Raw genomic sequence first — 20,396 nt, 5'->3', positions numbered from 1 at the left:
GGGGCGCAGACGGGCTCGCGGGCGTAGCGAGCCATCGCGAAAGACACAGGCGCGGACGTGTTTACACTCGCGTGAGTTCCCGATCACCGGAAACCGCACGCACAGTCACGGAAGTACGGGAGGAGACTTTATCGTCGTGTGTACGGAGGCCGAGCCTCGAGTGCGAGCGAATCGCGGAGCCTCTGCGTGAGCTTCGGGAGTGGAGCAAAGAACCGAAATCTCTCGCATGCCGGAAGTGATACGAGCTCATTCGAGCGTGGCAATTGCGCAACCGCGACGCCCGCGAGACGAAAACTCCCGGCGGATTCCGCCTTCGTTTGTATCGTTGAAGGAACGGAGCGGAGAGTTTCGTATACGAAGACGAATTTTTCGTGTAACGAAGAAACAGAAGAGATTTGCGTCTCATTTGAGGTAACTCCTGTACTGCGTGCTAGTCAAACGAGTGCTAAATTTTAAAAACGCTTTTAAACCAAGTTTAACGTACCGATTAAATGTATTCTTAGTGGATTTGTATTACGGCATATCTCATTGAGATGTAAAAATATTAAAAACGCTAGTTTTGCAAAAGCATCAACCGATAAATGCAAACTTCCACGCTGACACATTTTCACTGGTATTTTTCGAAGAATTATCTCCGTTTTTTCATCGATTTTATTGCAACAAGTCTCATTTTTCTCGTCAACCGGTCCTCTGTGAATCCACCACGTAGTTGTTTTATTAACTCGATCGTTTCACCGTTGCAGCTAATTGTTCATTAAGTGAAAAAACTTTTTCATTAATAATTTCTCTCAGGAATGAGTTCAAAGGAAAATCTACGTGGTGAATTCGTAGAGGATCAGTTGAGGAACAAAATGAGACTCGGTGCAATAAAATCGGTTAAAAAATACAGATGATTCTTTGAAAAATAGCTGGGAAAATGTGTCATCATGGAAATTTGCATGCATCGGTTGATATTTTTGCAAAACAATCATTTTAAATATTTTTTCACGTTAATAAGATATGCTTGAATACATGCGTCTACTAACGATAAGTTCAATCGGTACGTTGAACTTGGTCTAAAAGCGTTTTTAAAATTTGGCACCCATTTGACTAGCACGCAGTACAGGAGTTACCTTAATTAAATAACACGATTCCAGCGAGTCTGAATAACGTGCGAGGCTGCCGTGGCGATGGGGTAAGCCGGAGCTCGCCGTAATTTTTTCTCAAGGAAGCACACTTTGATGAGGAAGCATGCGCAGGTGTCTGCTGAGAGGATCGACAAGTCACGACAAAGGATCTGTTTCAGGTGTTGTTTCCAGGGAGTATCGAGTGGGGTGCGTATCGTGAGTGAATGAAAGAAAGAAAAAAAGCGGCTCTCGTTGCGTAAACTGGCGCGGTTGAGGGGGAACCCCGAGCGGGGAAAAAGCGGCGTGCGAAAACGCTGAAAATGATCGGAAAAAGTTGATCGCGCGCCGTATCGCCGGTAGGAGAAAGCGAGTGATCTTGAAGCAGCGTGTAGAATAAGTGGGAGGGGAGGGGGTGTTGGCTATGAAGTATTGCGAAGGCGCTTCGGAGTCATGAAACTATTCTCGCGCCAACGGTACGTCCTGATATTTCCCACGGTTGCTCTCCTGCCTCGGCGTGTTCTCGGAGTCCAGAAGCCCATCACAAAGTCTACGTGTATACGGTACACGAAGGCTCGATGAGTGCGATGCACTCACCGAGTCTTCGATCTTCGCGTCCTAGAATCGTCCCCCTCCTCCCTCTCGTTCCACCTCCCTCGTCGAGGAGAGCTGGCTCTGGACCCGGCGTTTTCCGAGTGTATTTATAACCCTCACTTTTTCTTGTCATCGATTTTAATTTTCAGCGCTCGAATAGATCACGATGGAACGAGGATTCTGTTGGTGAAAATTTAAGAATATAAAGGAACGCGAGTTCCGCGTGTCTATGCTGACAAAGCTGCTTGTCGGTGCTTGCGAAAGCCCGGTCGAATGTTTGCTTCGGAATTGACTCCGAGTATAAGGAGAAAGAATAATATTTGTCGAACGAAATTCGTCAGAGCTTATCAGTCGTTGGGAAGAGACGAGAGGGCGTAGATTCTCGACTTGGATTTCCCGGGGAGTCCGTTAAGGTTCAGAGTTCAAGGTTCCTCGTTTCCTGTGGAGGGGAGCGGAGCACCGGAGCATTATTCGGTACGCTCCGCTCGCTCGGAGTGAGGGAAGCAAAAAGTTGGAGCCCAGGTGCGCGCGGAGGGAGCCCGATCTATTAGTCGCGGTGATGAAGACCGTCGAGGCTGTCGAATGTTTCGGCGAGGAAGGAAGGAGGGCGGAAGGGAAGGAGAGCGAATTGCGAGGAGAGCAAGAGCGCTGCTTCTCCTGCGGTGAAAGTCATCCGGCGTACAAACATCACGCGATTGAGCGAAGCCTCGAGTGGAAAAAGACCGTTCCTTTGTTAGATCGGAGAGGAAGAGGCGTTTTGTTGGACGAGTCATCAACGACGCGAGCAGTGGCAAGATACGCGATCCTGAAAGCCCCGGAACGGCAGGAGGCGAGTGGCTTCGTCGATTAGCACGCTCCACATTCGCAATCCACGGGCAAGCGGATCGCAGCGCGTCTTTCTTGTTTACAAACTGAACCGCGGAGAGCCTCGCCGTTGCGAGGCGCTTTCGCGTTGACGCCGCGATCGCAGGCACTAATAGACGAGGCAGCAGGCTTGTCTGCACGCGTGGGAAACCCGTGACACACATAGCCTGCCAACGACACAGTCAGCATCGTTTCATCCTCATTCATCCCCTGGGCAACCGAGCGTAGCTCGTCGAGGAACGGGCACGAGATCGGTCATCGTTCTCCCGGTCGGTCGGCACACCCGATGACCAAGTTTTCATCAAATTTTCTTAAAAAATAGAGACAGAGACGGAGACTCGAATAATGGCTCGCGACGACGGATTTCGGCTCGACGAAAACAGTCCAGAAACCAGCACCGACCGCTCTCCAAGCACCGAGATCATTCCTCGCCCCCGCAAGACCCTTGAGCTCGAGCCCTTCGTCGTATCGCAGATGATAAATTACGAAAATACAAAAAGTCGTCGTCAGGTCGACCAGAGCGCAAACCTCGAGGTTTATCATCCAGTCGGAAGATAATTTTCCAAGGATTATGTACGTTAAATCGAGCTGGCAGAGCGTACCGCGCGGACTGTAATCCAAGAAGAGGTTCGCAGGCGCGTTCCCACGCCCGGTGCCGTGATCTTTGGTGCTCTCTGCATCGGTGTTGCGCTCGCCTAGCAGCAGTCTAGCTACCTCACTCACAGTCCTCTCCCACTCCGCCGTCGCTTTGACTCTGCTTAGGATCAGCCACGGCCTATCTATCTCTAGCGTTTCTTCTACCGAGTTGCACTTCAGCCTCTCCGCGGGCTTCGTGTTTACATCCTCCTCCCTCGCTCCGGAGCATCGAGCCCGGGGGAAGGGGAATGAGAGAGCGAGAAAGAGGAATCCCCTCGCAGTCATCCGCGCGCGCTCCCCCGCACCAACGAATATACACACGTGAGGCTAGATGTGGGTTATGCAACTCTCGAGTCCTGCTCTTTCTCACTCCCACCTCCCGTCTCACTCTCGCCTCTCGTAGCAGTAAATAGCACGAGTATGAAGAGAAAAGACTCGGTGCCGTGCCCCTCGCGCCGCAACCTCACGGCGCCATTAGGCTAATAACTATTTTGCAGATGCTCCGCGCGCCATTGTTTCATCAGCCGCGGATTGACGCGGTGAGGTCATCCCCGCGGGCCCGATCTTATTGGATTTTAGCACGAGCTTATCCGGAATATATATTTACTCGATAGATAAGCTGCTCGGGCACGAGAAAGAGAGAGGTATTTATGGACTCCGCACTTCCAGTTCCCTTGAAATAGATGCCATGCAAATGTGTGCGGAGAGCGCAACCGAGGCACACGATAATCGACGTTCTTGTGTACGAGGAAGCCGCATTCCCTGCGTCTTCACCGCGCCCTCGCAGCCTCCACATTTATGAGTGAGGTCAGTTGGAAAAGGCGTTTGGTTTACAAATTCGTTATGAATTTTACTTAAATTGAGATTATATCAAGGATCGACGACGCTTCAGCGCGGCCTTTCGAGCCTGTTGATCGTCTTAATAAAATACTTTAGAAAGGGAGCAGAATATGGAAGCAGGGGCAGCACGATGCGCGCATGGAAAACCGCACTTCGCGCGAGGGGAGTCGGTAGGGCGCGAGTTAAAAGGCTACTTTGCAAGGGCACCGCGAGCCTGCTCCGCGGCCCCAGCCACGATCAAATCCCAGGACGACAAGTGCATATTCCCATTGCGATGCACGTCCATCTAAAAACTTCAACGTATAGGCAAACCTCCCAAGTCGCTATCGAACAATCGGATTAACGAAGTTGGGGAGAGCCCGAACTCACTTAATCCTCGAATGGGGCCTCGCGGCGTGCGGACCTCGCTCGGAGACATCTCAACACCGCCTCAACAGAGACCGATGTGGGAGAGCACATCTGTCGAGCTCGCACGCGGATCGTTTGCGCTCACTGGCTGAAGGGGGGTTGACTGAGACGCTTCAACGATCGAGTGTGAGCAAGACCAGTCGAAAAGTGGAGATTAAACTTGTTGTTTCAAATATCGCAAACCTCATTTCGCCATCACATTTTTTCAACGAACCAACAATGTTTTCTTTCCAATAGTCATTTAAGGGGTTTCGATACCTGGTAAAAAATGTTAAGAATCTGATTAAACTTGGTGATAATGTTCTTCAACATAACGTACAAAAGCTCAATTTTTTTCGATATTTTCTTCTACACAGTTGTCGAGTAATAAAGCATTAAAGCAAGGTTCTTAGGCCCAGAATGTATACTTGTATATATTGAAACGCTATGCTTATACACGTGATCTTTCGAGTTCAACTACTCGACAACGGTGTGGAAGAAAAATCTAAAAAAAATATGTACATTGTCGAATTTGGTACTAAAGTTGTATCGACTGTAACGAAACTCCTTAAAGAAGTTGAGGCATTGGAAAGAAAATGATGTCATCGCTTTTAAACCGATTGCATCTTGTAAAGTGAAGTGTACAAAAAAATCGGTTCAATTTTCAGACGGTTTGGGAGCATCGTTGCTGAGAACAATCAATAACAATTTGGGCCAAATAACACGTAACCTTGTGGAATAAGTCAAGACACATTCAGTGATATCTCCGTTAAAAATGATGCTAAAAATATGCAATTTTTGGGCAACATGAGCGAGGCTTGCTGAATAATGTCAATTTTTTCAGATTTATTAGGATATTTGCTGAGATTATATTAAAAACCGTGTTTTCGACTGAGCTTTCACCAGTTTTTCGTATTTTTTTTCCCAACTCTTCTTTAAAGTGTATGCAACATTGCCAAACTGTAAACTGGCCTAACTTTTGAAAGGTACAGGTCACTTTTGGATTAAAAAAATGACTGTACGGGCTTCCTTAAACTCGAGTTTGAATTGTTGCAAATTTAGCGTCGAGCTTTCGATGAACTCGGCCCAAGTGCCTCGATCCCTGACGGATCTATTTAGAAAATAAATGCGGATTCAAATCCCCGACGAAAATAAACCGAGAGATCATAAAATGTTGAGAATTGAATACGGATGACGCGAGTCCAAGTGCGTAGAAAAGCGGGCCTCCGAATAGCTCGGGACAAAGAAAATACCTGGCGTCGGGTCCCCTCCGCGCGGTGAGCCGTCGCTGTTTGGGTCAAACACTGGTCTGTGAATGGAGGACGGAACGAATCCTCCAGTGTATCACATCGACGATGAGTTTGGAGCAAATCTTCCGGGCGTTTGAAACGCTGAGAGCTGGCTTGAGCGCAGCATAGGCGGGGGGATCGCTTCGAGCGTTGCCCCAAAGACGAGCGATAAGAGAGGGTTGATTAAGGCTAGAGTGCAACTCACCGGATGGATTGGCCGAGAGTCGAATACGAGCGAGTCGAGTGGCCCGGTTAACGGTGAGGGGCCTTCGGGGCCTTCTCGTTCCGAAATACATTCGCTGTTCCTCCTGTCTGTCGGAGCCGACGTCGACGGTTTCCAGCATTGCAGTTTCGGTGAGTTTATCGCTCGAGAATGGAAGCCGGTTGGTGGGAACGCGAATGAATTTAGGTGCGCCCGGGCGCCAATGACATCGGTGCGATGCCTCGTAAGAAAGAGAGCTCGGCGATGAAAAGGGCGCGCACGCGAATTCGAATCGGAAGCTCGATCGCAGCGGATCACGAAGGCGGTACAATGCTCGCTCGAGATGTGCGGAACATCCCCCGAAGGGCGGATCGGAGCGCGGCTGCAAGACGGGAACTTAAAAGAGCGGAAGTGCGGGGGGGCCGGAACCGACGCGGAAGAAAGGGGATGCGAGTCCCCGGAAAAGCGCGGAGTCTTGCCGCGTCTATCAAAGGGACTCCAACGAGCCGAGGCGAAGAATCGATAAAAACGAAGAGAAAGCTACGGGAAAAACGCGCGAGGAGCTCTCGAAACGAGCTCGATGATACACAGCAGCGCTGGACGACGCCGGTGTAACGACTGCGGCGGGTACGAGAACGAGGCTCACAGCTGCCCTGCCTGCGACTCGCCCGGTGCCCCAGCTCTGGCGAGGACGACTGCCTTATACCCAAAGCTTCGATATGTACGTGTGTGTGCGGCAAGCAGCGCTCGAAACGCGCACACCGAGGCGCCTGCCCGTGTGCGTGTGTCATAGCGCCCGGGCTCGTATTGTTGCGAGGCAGCTCCGGCATCCTGCGTGCTTTCACTCTCACGTGCAGCAGCGGCAGTTAACATATGCGCTGGAAAGGTCCTCGGCATCGTTCGAGATACGAATCGTACCCTGGCGAGCGTCTGCTCAGCCCTTACCGAGCTTCCCCCGCGCGGTGAACAAGAAACTCGGTTAATATCCAGTCGACTTGACCACAACTCGGAATAACGGACTGCTAGGAATTGCGGAGTCTCTGATGAAACGCCATTCGGAAGAATCGTGATCGCGAGGTCTGTTAAGGTGGACAAACAACTATTAGTTTAATGGCGCCGGTAACGAGGGAGCAATTCGGTTCTGCTGCGCCACTGTAAATAGTGAATGATGGGCCTTCGGTTCGTTACTCACGGGTCGTAAAGTTCTTGCGTATTTCAACGGTAGCCGTCGAATCAGAAGTAGAACGCGAGGTGGCCGAAAGTGACAAATGGAGGGCGATAAATTGATTGGGATGACAAAGCGCGTGTAAACTCGATTGCGAAAGGTGTTTTTTCGTGTCGGGACTGCGAGCCGAGTCGTGGCCGCTGTCGGCGATTGATCAAGCGGCGACTAATCTTATCTGAAGAAACATATCGGAAAGCCGGTGCCTGCTTCGAGACCGAGTAGATGGAATCGGCTCGTCGTCGAAATGCTCGTTGGCTCGTCGTTTTCCATGGATTCGGAGGTTGTTCTTAATTTACAATACGCCCTCGAAGATTCTCGTAAACTTTCCTCCCGAGTGTGCTCGCGGCACATGCGGGCCATAAGCAACTTCCCGTATACGCGAGGCCAACCCTCGAGCGCGAAGGGAGCCCGGAGAGGCAAATCGCTCGCAGCTGCTTCGACGGGAACTCGAAATGTGTGTGCGCGCGCGGGCAACTCGGCGAGGGGAACCCGCAGAGGGACGGGAGCCTGCTGGTGCTGTAGGGGACACTCTCGCTGTATTGAGTGGAAACACGGATACGAACGAGTTGCAAGCAAAAGGGCGTAAAGCTCGGGGTCCGACGAGCCGAAGCACGCCGAACGGGAGCTTACCTACGACAGCACTCGATGTTAAGTCTACTGCCGTGTGCGTTTATGCATGAGGACGAAGAGGGGCGAGAGTCTGCCGAGTGATGCGGAGCAACGGTTGCGTACCACCTGGCTTACTCCCGAAGCCCCAACCCTGCACCCCCTTTTATCTCTCGACACGTTGCCGTGTGTGGGTTCGTGTGTCCTCGCTTTCGGCTCCATCCCTTCGAGTATCGCCTCACACACGCGCACACCGGGATCGAACGACCCTTCGGATCGGCGAGTGCACCTCAACGCCACGACCCCAACGACAAAGGAATTTATTTTCTCCTCGAACTACGCACGTACTTGCTTTTCCCTTCCCATTCCTCTGGCGAATACACGAGACCCGTGCATAGCTACGCTCTCGAGAATTCAGCTCTCCTCGTACCCCCGCTCAGCCGAGAAGTAATCCTAGACTCGCACGAGTATTTTCTTCCCAACCTCGAATCCTAACTGGAAACAAATACACTGAGATCTCTCCGCACGTTCTGTCCTCGGCCATTCTAACTTTGACGAGATTCGCTCGCGCTGAAGTCGATACCGTCCGCGGAGAACGGACTGCGACGGGAGCAGGCCTCGAGGAAGGTGGCTGATTATTAGATTCCAATTCGAGATAATCGGTGCTGTCACGGAGAAGATATTCTACTCCGATCGGACCGTCCATCTCAACGACGCTGAAACTTGCAACGTTGGAGTCCAACCAAGTGGAGGAAAAAGATTCGTAATTCATCAATTTTTTATCTCACGAATCATTGGCGGTCTACGCTGAAATACTACAAATTCCAAATTCAGCGGGGAAGAAAATTCGAGATTTAGTCGAATTTTTCGCCTTTTTTTACATCGTTTCGTTGGACAGGTCGAATAATCCACTGAATCTTCATTCGGCGTGCATTTTTATTGAAACTCACTCGAGGCAGCCTAGGGGGAAGACTGAAAGGTCGATTTTCGAACGACGCTCAAGTTGCACGTCGGAATATCCAACGAAATTAACGAAAGTAGCACTTGTGGTTCACCAACAGGGTATTACACCTTTTTTTTTAAAACTGTTTTAAAATAATCCTGAGATCGTAATAAACCAGTAGAATTTTTATTTCAATTTTATAAGAACGAAAACTGTCTTAAAAATTATTTTTTATTTATGATTTTCAATTTTCCCGCGGAAACGCTAGCCGCCATGTTGTTTCGGTTCGTGACGTCACTCCGTTAGTAAATAACACGATTGTGAAAGACCAAGTAACAAGATTAGTGAAAATAATGAGTTATATAACGGTATATCATTGGTGTCTCGTGCCTGAATGCAATAATACAAGTGTAAAAATGCTACAAAAATTGTAGATTCATCGCCACCATCAACGTATTTTTCATTGGTAGATTTGTACTTTCTGCTTTCACGAAACCGTTTTCCATAATGCGCTTTTAATCAAATTAATGATAAAAGTCCACAAACGTGCATAATAACTTGTAAAATTTCAAAATAACACAGAGCGCACGATAAGAATCTAGATTGTTTACTATCGGAGTGACGTCACGTTGGAATCCAACATGGCGAATGGCGTTTTAGACATTTGAAAAACAGATGAATTTTAAAATTGAATCATAAAATTTACATTGCATTTTTATGAATAAATATTGACGTTTCTCGTTTACTTTTTACGAAATTTATCATAATCTGCGATTGGGAATAAAGCAGGTAGCAGAATTGGAGAATTACTGTAATTGTTGAAGAGTTTTTTCAAATCATCTCGTTGGTCTCCGACCTTGCAAACTTCGGGGTCATGATTTTCGAGTGGTTTTCACATTTTTTAAAAAACTTTTGCCATCGCATCTATTGGAAACTGGATCCCGACACTGGATTTCTCCCCCAGGTATTCGAGTCCTTCAGAAGTCCGTTCCCGATGGCAGGACCAGCTGCGCGATCGTTTCTTTCCAGGTAAAGTCCCCGCTGCGTTTCTATTATGTTTGCTGGAACAGCGGAGTGTGATTTTCCACCTGGAGATTCGGATTTCGAGTAAATCTGCAAAACCGTGGAAGATCCGAGTCCATTTCGCTCGAGGGAAAGCGAGTCGTGTCCAGATTCGACGGAGGGTCGTCCGTGTGCGTTTGTGGATATTGAAATAACAGCGTGAAATTGAACGGGCGGGGCGGCTCTCGCGGTGTGATATCGTTGTCGCTGAACTAGACACCCGGACCGACGCACACATCGTCGCCTCGTTCGGTATGTGCGATGCACAGAGAAGGGCTGCTGCATCGATCGTCGTCCGGTTGGCCCGACGCTCATACAGAGTCGCAGAATACGGATTTCCAGTGTGGGGGTGGTGGCTGTTGTTGGCCAGCGGTCGATAACGATACAGGCATATAGCACGTTGAATATCCCGCATAGAAACGCTCCGCGCGCTCGCCGAACGGCACACAATGTTCAATTCTTTTGGCAACTCCCCGCTCCCCCAAACTGGCAATCATTTTCGAAGAAACTGAAGCCTCAAAAGCTATCGGCGTTGTTGGAATCGCTCGTGAGGCTTCGTCACTCATATCTGTGAAGAATGTCAGCCACTTTCTTCGTCACGCGACCCGACCCCCCGTCCCCGGAACTCACGGCAGGCTCCTCCGCACTCTTTTAAGGCACTCCTTTCGCATGAGCGTATTTTTTGGTGACGCGAATTGGGGCACTCGAAATTTCGACTGATTCCTAACCTCGGGATACGTCGAGGTTACGTGGGAAGAGCTTCTGCTTCTGTCATTTATCAATCTTCTTCGTTAATTTTACGATTTTCGAAGTTTTAATTATTTATTAAATGTTCGATAACCTGGCCTGGAATTTCGCCAATCTTTTCTCACGCACCTTTACTTTACTGTGATTTAAAATCAGCTATTTTTATAGGATCTTCAGGTTCGTGAAAGGAATACCCTGACTCGTTTTTTATTCCTTCAAATAAGAATCCAGGATGTTTTAACTCTCAGCTCTCCTCCACACGGCGCTCTGCACTTAATTAATGTACCGGATATATCTTAGGAAGCGATAGGGCGGGCCGGAGCCACACGCGATTCGTTTCGAACCTTCCTAAAAGTTATTACTCCCCCCCTTCTCTCCATCGAGCGAGATAAACTCCCGAGCAAGTATATCGAGGGACTGACACGGTTTCGAAATTCAAATGGAAATCGGTCGATCAGGATAGACGCCAATTATCAAAGCAGGCTTTTGTGATCGGAAACATGGCTGATGGTTCGGATCGACCCGATGCGTAACCCGAGCTCGGAGAGTGTAAAAACGAGGTTTCTCTTTACATTCGTTTTGGTTCATCGTCACTCGAGACTGAAACGGAAACTCTTCTATTCGGTAGAATCGTGTCCAAGATTAAATCGACTTGAAGGCGCAGTCGCACCGAGCAGCATCCGGAGATGAAAAATTGGCGCAGTTATCTTGCCAGCGGAAAATTTGAAGTGAGAGTAAATGGAGAGGAGAGAAAGAAATTGGCTGGAAGATGGAAACGTCGCTGTGCGCTCGCGGATCATCAACGTCCCCGATATTTTGATGCTGCATCATGTACCCGTGGGACAAAGGCTCGATGATAGACCTGGACAATCCTCCGCGTACTGAAACGTCAGAAACTGGGCCAAGCTGCCTCGTAGGCGCCTGGGAAGGCTCCGAGAGAATATCCAACCGCGGCGTTAGAAGAGCGAAGTCGTTGATACTTCCGTTGATTTTTTGTAGTTTTTCTCTTCCAAGAGAAATGGGGGAGACGAGAAGCGGTGCTCGGAGGACGGAAAATTGGTCGAGTCCGTGTCGCTACTTTCTACGACGCATTATCAACGCGAGGGATCCTATCATGCAATGGAGAATGTTTGGGAGAGTGGGCAAGAGTCACGTACGCACTACCACGTACGTGAACGATAATGGACGAGCGGAGAAGAATAGGAAACGTGGGGTCAGCCGGAGCGGCACGAGTCCCTAACCAACTCAGGCTCGGTCACCGACTCGCTCTCCACTCGGCTCGGGCCTCCAAACAACGAGATACGAGGGGCTTCATAATCAAATCATCTCCTCGGTCATTCAGTCACTGACTCCTTCAACGAAGGAGCTGCTCAGGGCAAACGCCCTCGAGGAGCTTAATTGCACGTGGGCTAGCTCGGATCAAGTGCACTTTGTTCTCGCTCGTTCGTGTTTTTCATTCTTATCCAACTTCCTCGGTGCGTGCGTGCTCGTTTCATTCAGCTCCTCTCTGCGCACAAACTCGAATTGCGAAAAACTCGCCCGTGCGGAAGTGTGCCAGTTTCTCGGTATTCGAATGCGAAGTTTGAACACTTTTTAAAACTCCATTCGAGTCCCGGGGTGCCCGGGTTTTGCTGTACTTCGGTTCTCCGTCTCGCAACTTGTTCGCTCTCCATTAAAAATCCCCCAGAACTGCCTCCAGGGAACATTCGGTCAATGGAATTACCCTTCGGAGAAGCCGGAGAGCTCTCCCGGGATGCTATTTCCCTGTAACGAAAGCCCGGCACGAAGGCACTCGCGTCACGAATATCGCTTTTTATATACGCATCGCCCATCGATGATACACTCGCCTTTGCATAATTTCCCTCTGCCTTTGCATCAGAAAAACCCACCGAGGCAGATTCCCCGTTAAATATACACAAGTAGGCCTGCCACGAGGAGCCGAGAACGAGGCTGCTGCGGACGATGAAAGGGATCGATGATTCGCACTCGCGGGAAAACCCTACTCGAAGTAGTGCCTCCCCTGGCCGGCGCGAGCGTCCCCACACGGACCACGCGGTTATTCCACTTCAGCTTGTCGAGAGGCCTCTTTTTACACTTTTATACACTCGAGGCGCACCGCACACACACACACACACACTCGTCTCTGTACACGTACTCGAGATCTTCCTCAAGTGCACAAGAATGAAACGACGACAAAGAGATTATCGAGAGACACCGCGAGTTTGCTTCTCGTATCCATTTATAAATATAGCAAAAACAGGCGTTCTAGTGACGTTGCACTTTGCGTCCTTCCACAAGACGAAAACCTCCTTTTTCTAAACATTTCATTCTAAATGTCATCAGACTTTTCCGTGCTTATAAAAATAAACTTGAAACTTGCTCGCGGGAACTTTGCTCACGAAGATTGTGGAAAGCGCAACGACCCCGAAGTTCGCAACGTCCGAGTCCAACGAAACGAGTGAAAAAAGATTCCTTCTTCGCCAGTTTTTATTCCACGAATCGTTGGCCCAGGTTGAAAAGCTACGAATTGTAAACCACCCAAGCAACAGAATTGGAGAATAACTGGAATCGTTGGAGAGTTTTTTCACATCATTTCCCCCGTCTCGAACCTTGCGAACTTCAGAGTCATGAAAAACAGTAAAAACTTTCGTGTAATTATCTTCCAATACCAATCGATCGAACGTGTCCGCAAATTCCCTGCTTCGCCTCATTCCCTCAACTTGGAAACAAAACTCCAGCATATTCGCTCCGCGAGTAAATGCCAATTCAGAGTACATCCGAGCTGATACAATCGTCCTCGAAATCAAGATTTACGGTGCATAAACTGGGAGTGCATACTGTAAAAAGTGTGGGAGCACTGAACCTCCTTGCTGCGGCAGGAAGCGATTCTATTCTTGTTTTTTTCGCCCCCTCTCTGTGTATGTGCGTTAGAGATATAACATCACACGCGTATACGTACACGTTATAATAAGAGGTGGAGAGTGTACGTTGAGTTGGGAAGGAGGAGAGAACCCCCGAGGTGGAGGTAAAGCCTCTCGGGTAACAGCACTTCCGGTCCAACGCAGCGCGCAGAACAAGACAGTCCAACTTTCTGCCGATCCGCGCACCGCGGAGTTCAACGCAAATCCCGGTATAGATGTATATATTTATGAATATGTATAGAGACGTATTAACATGAGTATATTTATATACGTGCGCGTTCCGGACGAGGAGCTTGGTGCAGAGAAGCCATCACCGGGGCACAAGCAGCGGTGTTCACCGAGCCTATTTCCTGAAGACCGCGCGAGTCCCTCGAACCCACTTCCTTCGTCGCTTCGTACTAATTCTCGTCTCGTCATAACAAAAAAAGTGAAGAAAATACGCGTCGATCCGTCGCTCAGGAGCCAAAGTGTCCGGATTTTTAAACCTCCCCATTTTCGGCTGAACGAACTTCCGGCATATTTTTCTTCTCGCATCGATTCTCACGGACCGAGCGCAGTTTGTCGTTATCAGAAAAATGTTCGCTAGTCGTCACAGCGCCGGCTGTATTGCCATACGAGAGCGAAATGCTCGCGCCCACAGTTCGCAGCGTACACCCGCGAAAGGTGTTTGACAGCGTTGACGAATGCGTGGAGAGTCGTTAAATCGAATAACGAATTTGAGAACAAGAGGAGCGACTTCGTCGAATCGATCGCGGAGGAGGCTCAAGTCTCGAGGATTGAGCGTACCTCCGCGAGTAAACGGAGAAGGAAATAGCGAGAGGAGAGAGCCTCGGTCCAGTGGAATCGAACGAACGAGAGGGAAAGAGAATTCGCTTTGATTCAAAAGCGTACAAAGCACACACAGCTGATGGCTAACGCAATCGACGCGCTCGTATGTCTGTAGCTATATCGGCGTGTGTATATACAGCGACCAAGAACCGGTTCGTCAAACGGCGCCTGTGGGAACAAAGACAGGTTATTCTTGGCTGACGTCACATGTGAGCGAACGTAGGAAGGGGCGAGAGAGCGAGAAAAAGGCGAGAGGTGAGGTAAGAGAAAGATACGCGTTGCGCCGATGCGCGCGGGGAGTTCGTGAACCTTGGAAAGTACAAACCTTCCGGAGAAGGGTTCACTCTCTCGCTATCCCCGTCTCTCTCGATCCCCCAGTGAGAATGGTCAGTGCGAGAGTTCTCCAGCTTCGATACTCCACAAGATTTTGTGATCGCTCGGACTCTCACTCCGCCGGTTTTCCCGTTGTATTTTCCCTATTCTCCGTGTACCAGTCTCCGAAGCTGTGGACGCGTGATTCATCGCGAGCCGAGACAGAGACTCGCGCGCGCGCTCGGTTTAAATGACGAGATAAACGACGAGAGTCAATGAGAGGGAGCAAGCGCGTCGTACAACTTACGGTAACCGGAGTTTTTAGACTGTCGTTACGCTCGAGCCTCACTCCATTAGTCGCTTTTTCTCGGCTTTTTTATTCCCCGCTTCTCGCATCTATCAATAATTTATTGCTCGATACTCCATTGGAAAAAGTAACGTTGGGAAACTCAGGCTAGTTGTCGCAAATCGATCATTTTTTTAGCCCCTTTTTTTCACACTCGAAATTCTAAATGTTTTTTTCGACCCGAGGAATCTGTACGAGCCTTTCTTCTCCTCTCGGCTCGTATAAAGTCTCGTGAGCTCGCTTTTCCCGGCTCGGAGCCCGACTCGACGATTTTTTGGGCTCCGACGGCCGGCTATGAGTTTAAGAAATTTTCGGAGCAGCTGGTCTCACCTTCTCTCCTGCTCCTCGTAAATTACGGCCTCCGTCCTACACCCCCGATCCCCATCGACAGCCGTTTGGCATGAGACCCGAAGACTTTCTTGTGCGTACGCCATCTCCCGATGCTTCCGTACTCGCAGGTTCAAAGCTCGGCCCAGAAAAATCGTCAGCTGTTCTACACGGACTTTAAGGAGGATGGGAAACGCCAAGAGCCCTTCGCAAGGTATACGCGAGCGAGATGGAAGAATGGAAATGGGAAAATGGCCCGACAAGCACCAGCTGTTCTGGCCGAACAATGCGCCTGGCAGGTTAGGCAATTCATACCGATTGAATAACACTGTACCAAAGTTACCGCAACTTTTTCTCATCTAGCTGCCGTACAAGAGCTCCAAAAAGTTACGATCTTCTGCCTTCTTCTTTTATTTATTTCCCCTTCGAGCTCTTCTCCCTTCGATCCAAAATCCCATTCTCGATTGTCCGCCGCAACGACTCAGCTTTTCCCATTTTTCACTCATTTTTCTTCCACCCTAGCACAGATTTTTCAGATGCACACCTCGTGCCGAAACTCGATATTTCTTACGTTCGATCGAAAGTCGTGAGCAGTGCAACTCAGCGACCAGAAAACGAATCCTCATTTTTTCCGGCTAAAAATTATTCAACCCAAAAGTTTTCATATCCATTTAAGCAAGTACATCTGGTAATCGAAACAAAAGAGATTTCGATTAAAAAATTTAAATACAGTAATGAATAATAAAAAGGGTCCTGTCAAAATTTTAAGGCCCGAGGATACTTTGTTCGTGAGAAATAAATTAAAACCCATTCTCCAAATTAACACGGTTTCTTACAGGTTTTAGTGGTTTTTCCGTCTTTATACATGAAATTTGCAGGCATTGACAAACAGTTTTTGCAGAAACTTACACAAGTGATAGAAAAATGTCTGAAGAATATGTTTACAGCTTCGTAAAGTCCGTTCAATACTTATAAAGTTCGCAATTAATGATTTTTTTCTCGATAAATGGTGGATGTTGAGAGGTTAACCCATAATGTTACTTTCACAATGGCAACGTTGCAACCACGCGCTTTTTTTTTAAACCTACAACTGCGTTTTCCGACCGACGCAACTCACACCAGGCACTTGCAATAAAATATGAAGAACGGGTGAGAAAATATTGACGTAATTAATAAAAACTTGTTTTTTTAGACATTTCTGGCATGTTTCAATTATGCCAAACGTTTGAGCACTGATTATGACATGAACGCGCGTGAAAAATTCTGTCAATAACAGCTGTACCCGACTACGCTAGTAGCAATAATTTTTCTTTTGACTAACTCGGTACCAGATGAACTTCCTTAATTTCTATCAGGTAAATTAACCTTTTTTAGAACTACTCGCATACCCTTATATCCTCGATCCAAGGATCGCCATTGAAGAAACCTTCGTTTTCATATCTACGCGTCTTTTTCAGATAAATAAAATGACTAAAGTTATTCGTTTCCTGCCTTAATCTCGAATTTATTCGTTCAACGTTCCTCGACTCTCGTGTATTTACTTATCAAGTTTTTTCTCTCACACTAATTTATCTGAAATTTAGTCAGGCCTGAGAGAGACTTTTCTGGAGTATTCGAAAGTTTACATATCTGGCTTGGCTGCCCCGTTTTCGTAGTACAAGTACATCTATATTTAGCCGAGCGCCTATTTGAACTCTGTGGGGTACGATGGTGTCGTCTTTGTCGGCTCCGCGATTCGGGCCGCTCCGAAAGAAGCGTAAGCTCCAAAAGGAGGCTCTGGGAGCTCGTTATCTCTCGCTATCCGTTATTAAATAATGATGAATCAGCCTCTCTATGGCGAGTAATTATCGCAGCGCATCAACACAAGAGCGCGCCCGTCTCATGTGTACGAAGACACACAAAGCTCTGCGGCCTCAAACAACGCTTCTTTTCTTGTATCTTCACAAACGTGAGATTCCGGACTCGATCTCATCCTCCATACTCATCCATGCTTACATGCGTTTAGCACATAAGCGCGTGTGCTCTGACGCAAGATAGGAAGCGGCTATGAAACCTCAAGAATATTCAAACTGTACCGTAAGTGCGTGTGCGCAAATAATAGTACAAAAACGTACCAACATTCGCGCACCGGTACAGTCGTCATAAGACGGAGAAAGAGAATACGCGAGCTCGTCCCATGAACTCGATGTGTGTGCACGAAGCTGCGCACACAAGAACGCCGTCTTTGGTGAATCATTTTCTTTCATAGGAGCGATCTCGCAGCGCTTACTTTCCCTCACTTTTCTCTCCTTTTACGCGAAAATGTTTCATCGGGGGGGAGGAAATATCGATGGGAAAAGGGGCCCGTAGAAATTGGGTTGATGCGGAATTCGAAGGGACAAATGGACGCAAAGGGAGGGCGACCGAAGCTCCGATGGAGGAAGATCGATCGACGAATCGTTTCCTCGTCTCGTCAATTCCGTTCGACGATCGCGCACCGGCTTTATTCCGTGATCGGATGTCGTCGAGGGACGATGATAAACAAAAGGAAGAAAAGGTGGAAGAAAGTTGAGGGAAGGCTCGTTTTCAAAGCAGCAAACTCATCCGATTTCATCGTACAAATGCGCCGATATTATTCCGCGCAGGAAATTATGAATGAGTGCGAGGAGCTATCGCGAGTTATGATATCGCATAATATGCTTGGTGTTCGAAGACAAACGTGACTGTGTACAATGGAAAATACGGGTCGCGAGTGGCACGAGACTGCTGAAACGTTGCTCGCCTCGTTCGGAGCACACATATCCGCGTTAGTATATATTTAAATGTTGGGCTCGGTGCCAAGTTCGAATTTTCCATATACTTCCTCCTCTCCTCTCGCTCCCCTTGCGCCCTCCCGCCCCTTTTTCATTTGTTTCCCGGCTGCAACGCGGGGGCGATGGGAAACACGATGTAACGATGTTTTTCATCTCGGGTATGAATACGAAGGAGGTAAGATTGAAAGAGAGCTGGGTCAACGATCAGATTCATTGACCCAGAAGCGTTTTTTGTTGTCTCGTTTTAATCATCGTTTGCTCGAGTCCTTTGGGCGCTTAACCAGAGTCCGGATTAATCCGCGAGCTCGACTGTTGGCCTAGTAATATTTGTCAGAGGGGACCGAAAAAGTTGCTCGAAAATACTCGTCCCTACGAATGGAAGGACGAATTTCGTAGTCTCTGCTTTTCCGATGATTCCGAAGCAGAAATCAACGCTCGAGCGGTTCCAGGAATCCTTTAAATCGGGTCAACAATCCCCTTCCACGTCGGATATACATTCCGTTGGAACACAACACTGTACGCAACGTTTCGCAACCGGAGGATATGTCGAGTATTTGAATACCTATCGGAACTACGGTCTCCGAGGAAGCGCGCGATGACGAGCGAAGCCTGCGGAAAGTCATTTCCGTCAGGAGAGAGAGGAGGAGGGAAGGAAAAGCTTGAGGCTCGTCGTCGCTCGAATTGAAATCTTGCATAATGCCATTTAAATGATTGATCGAACTCACCTAGGCCCATTCTCCGTTTGAGTTTCTTGAGCACTTTCATCTTGCTCCTCAGAGGTGCAAGAATGTTATTATCAGCGGTATTTTGATTGTGGCCGTTTTCAACGGAGTGTTTTCCCTGAGTGTTGTGGTGCTGATGATGATGTTGGTGATTCTGTTGGTGAGCGAGCTGATGCTGATTTCTCTGGTGGTGCATGTGTTGCTGCTGTTGATTGATATGGTGACTGGTGGGATGAAGGTTGTTCGATAAGCTCGGGACGAGGCTCGAGACTTGACTACCGCAGCAGTGACAAGGTTGGCTGCTCTTGCTGCCGGTACCTTTGACCGCGCACTCTCCGGACACCCCCATAAATGTGGCCGGTGGTGTCTCGCACTGTTTCGTTTCTTTCCGTTATTCCCTCGCGCGTTTCACTGGGCCGGCCCTCGGTGCGAGGCTCCCTTAATCCTTTTGTCTCCGAGTACTCAAACCAGCACTGATTGGCAAAAACAAGAGAGAAAGAGAGAGAGAGAGAGAGAGGGCGGACGATCTAACGATAACAAAACGACACGCGGGGGCAGCGAGAGCTGTAAATGGACCGCGAGGGCCCGAACAAAACACTTGGGAGATAAATCTTATGGAAAAGCCGACGAACGCGATTGTACGAGCGGTCAACGCGAACGAACGAACTCTGCGACGAAGCTACCAACTCGAAGGAGTACCATGGGAACTCGTGGGTTAAGGATGCTCGGAGCAACAACCGATGCTACTCCTCGAGCAGCCTGCCTAAGACTGACGATTTCGCGGACGTGCGTGCCAGTATCTGAGCGGAGGGCGCGAGCCAACGTCCAATCCCGGAGGCCCCACGCTCCCCACCACTCTCCCCCAGCCCCATAGGGCACCAGTCTCTCTTTGCATTTCTCCACTCGCTCCCGACAAGAGAGAGAGAGAGAGAGAGAGAGAGAGAGAGAGAGAGAGAGAGAGAGAGAGAGAGAGAGATCTCCGCTTCTCGTTGTTAGGCAGCTTGAGAGAGTGTTGTATCGTCGATGCGTCGAGTACCGAACTAAGAGAGAGGAGGAAAGAGACAACGGGGCTGAGAGAGCGAGAGCACTCAGCCTCGTATGCACGTACATCGGAGCCAGTTTACATCCCCCCCCCCTTCCTTCTCTCTTTTCGATTTCGAACGAGAAGAGGGAAACGCGAGGCACCTGGTGGACAGCTGCTGGGCTTACCTGGCCGTGCACCGGGCTTGTACCGACTTCGACCGAGCCCGATCCTGTCTGTCTGCTCCTCTGCCTCTCCCTCTCTCTACTTTTCTCTCGATCTCAAACTCTGTACTAATACTTCCGCGGCTTTCCTCGCCCCACGGACTATTCGCATCCCTCACATCTCGGTATACACTTTTTACTGGAATCCCACTGTTCGAGCTTGAGAAACCATCGGAGCCCTCTCTTCTGCTCTCGTTACTTTTTTCATCGGGCCTGCTCCCCTCCTCCTAAGTCTAAATCGGCAATTACTTTTTGCATTTTTTGCTGGATCAACGATCCTCCGCTTCCACCGTACTCACACTTGGGGTGCAGATGTATCGTTACTCGTCGAATTATTTCGGCGCACTCGACGCCGAGAACGTTCGCATCTAAAGCTCCATCTTTTCGTTGGCAATTTTCATTTTT

The 20,396-nt window shown here is 48.9% G+C and overlaps 1 protein-coding gene across 4 annotated transcripts in view; it reads right to left on the bottom strand.

The window, feature by feature from the left end:
- Positions 1 to 20,396, bottom strand: part of neur (E3 ubiquitin-protein ligase neur) — a 56,917-nt gene that overhangs the window by 8,097 nt on the left and 28,424 nt on the right. The window contains exon 1 of one of the 4 annotated variants that reach the window (XM_043417405.1): positions 18,750 to 19,495. The exons of 2 other annotated variants lie outside the window; for them this stretch is intronic. In XM_043417405.1, coding sequence (XP_043273340.1) covers positions 18,750 to 19,095 — 346 coding nt within the window. In that variant the 5' untranslated portion in view covers positions 19,096 to 19,495. Of the gene's footprint in view, positions 1 to 5,918; positions 6,091 to 18,749; positions 19,496 to 20,396 lie in introns of those variants that run through there. One more of the 4 variants, XM_043417412.1, reaches the window with a different exon arrangement.

This window comes from Venturia canescens, chromosome 1 (assembly GCF_019457755.1).
Source record: "Venturia canescens isolate UGA chromosome 1, ASM1945775v1, whole genome shotgun sequence".
NCBI lineage: Eukaryota > Metazoa > Arthropoda > Insecta > Hymenoptera > Ichneumonidae > Venturia > Venturia canescens.
The sequence above is the reverse complement of the archived record's forward strand: the minus strand, read 5'-3'. Positions and strand labels throughout refer to the sequence as shown.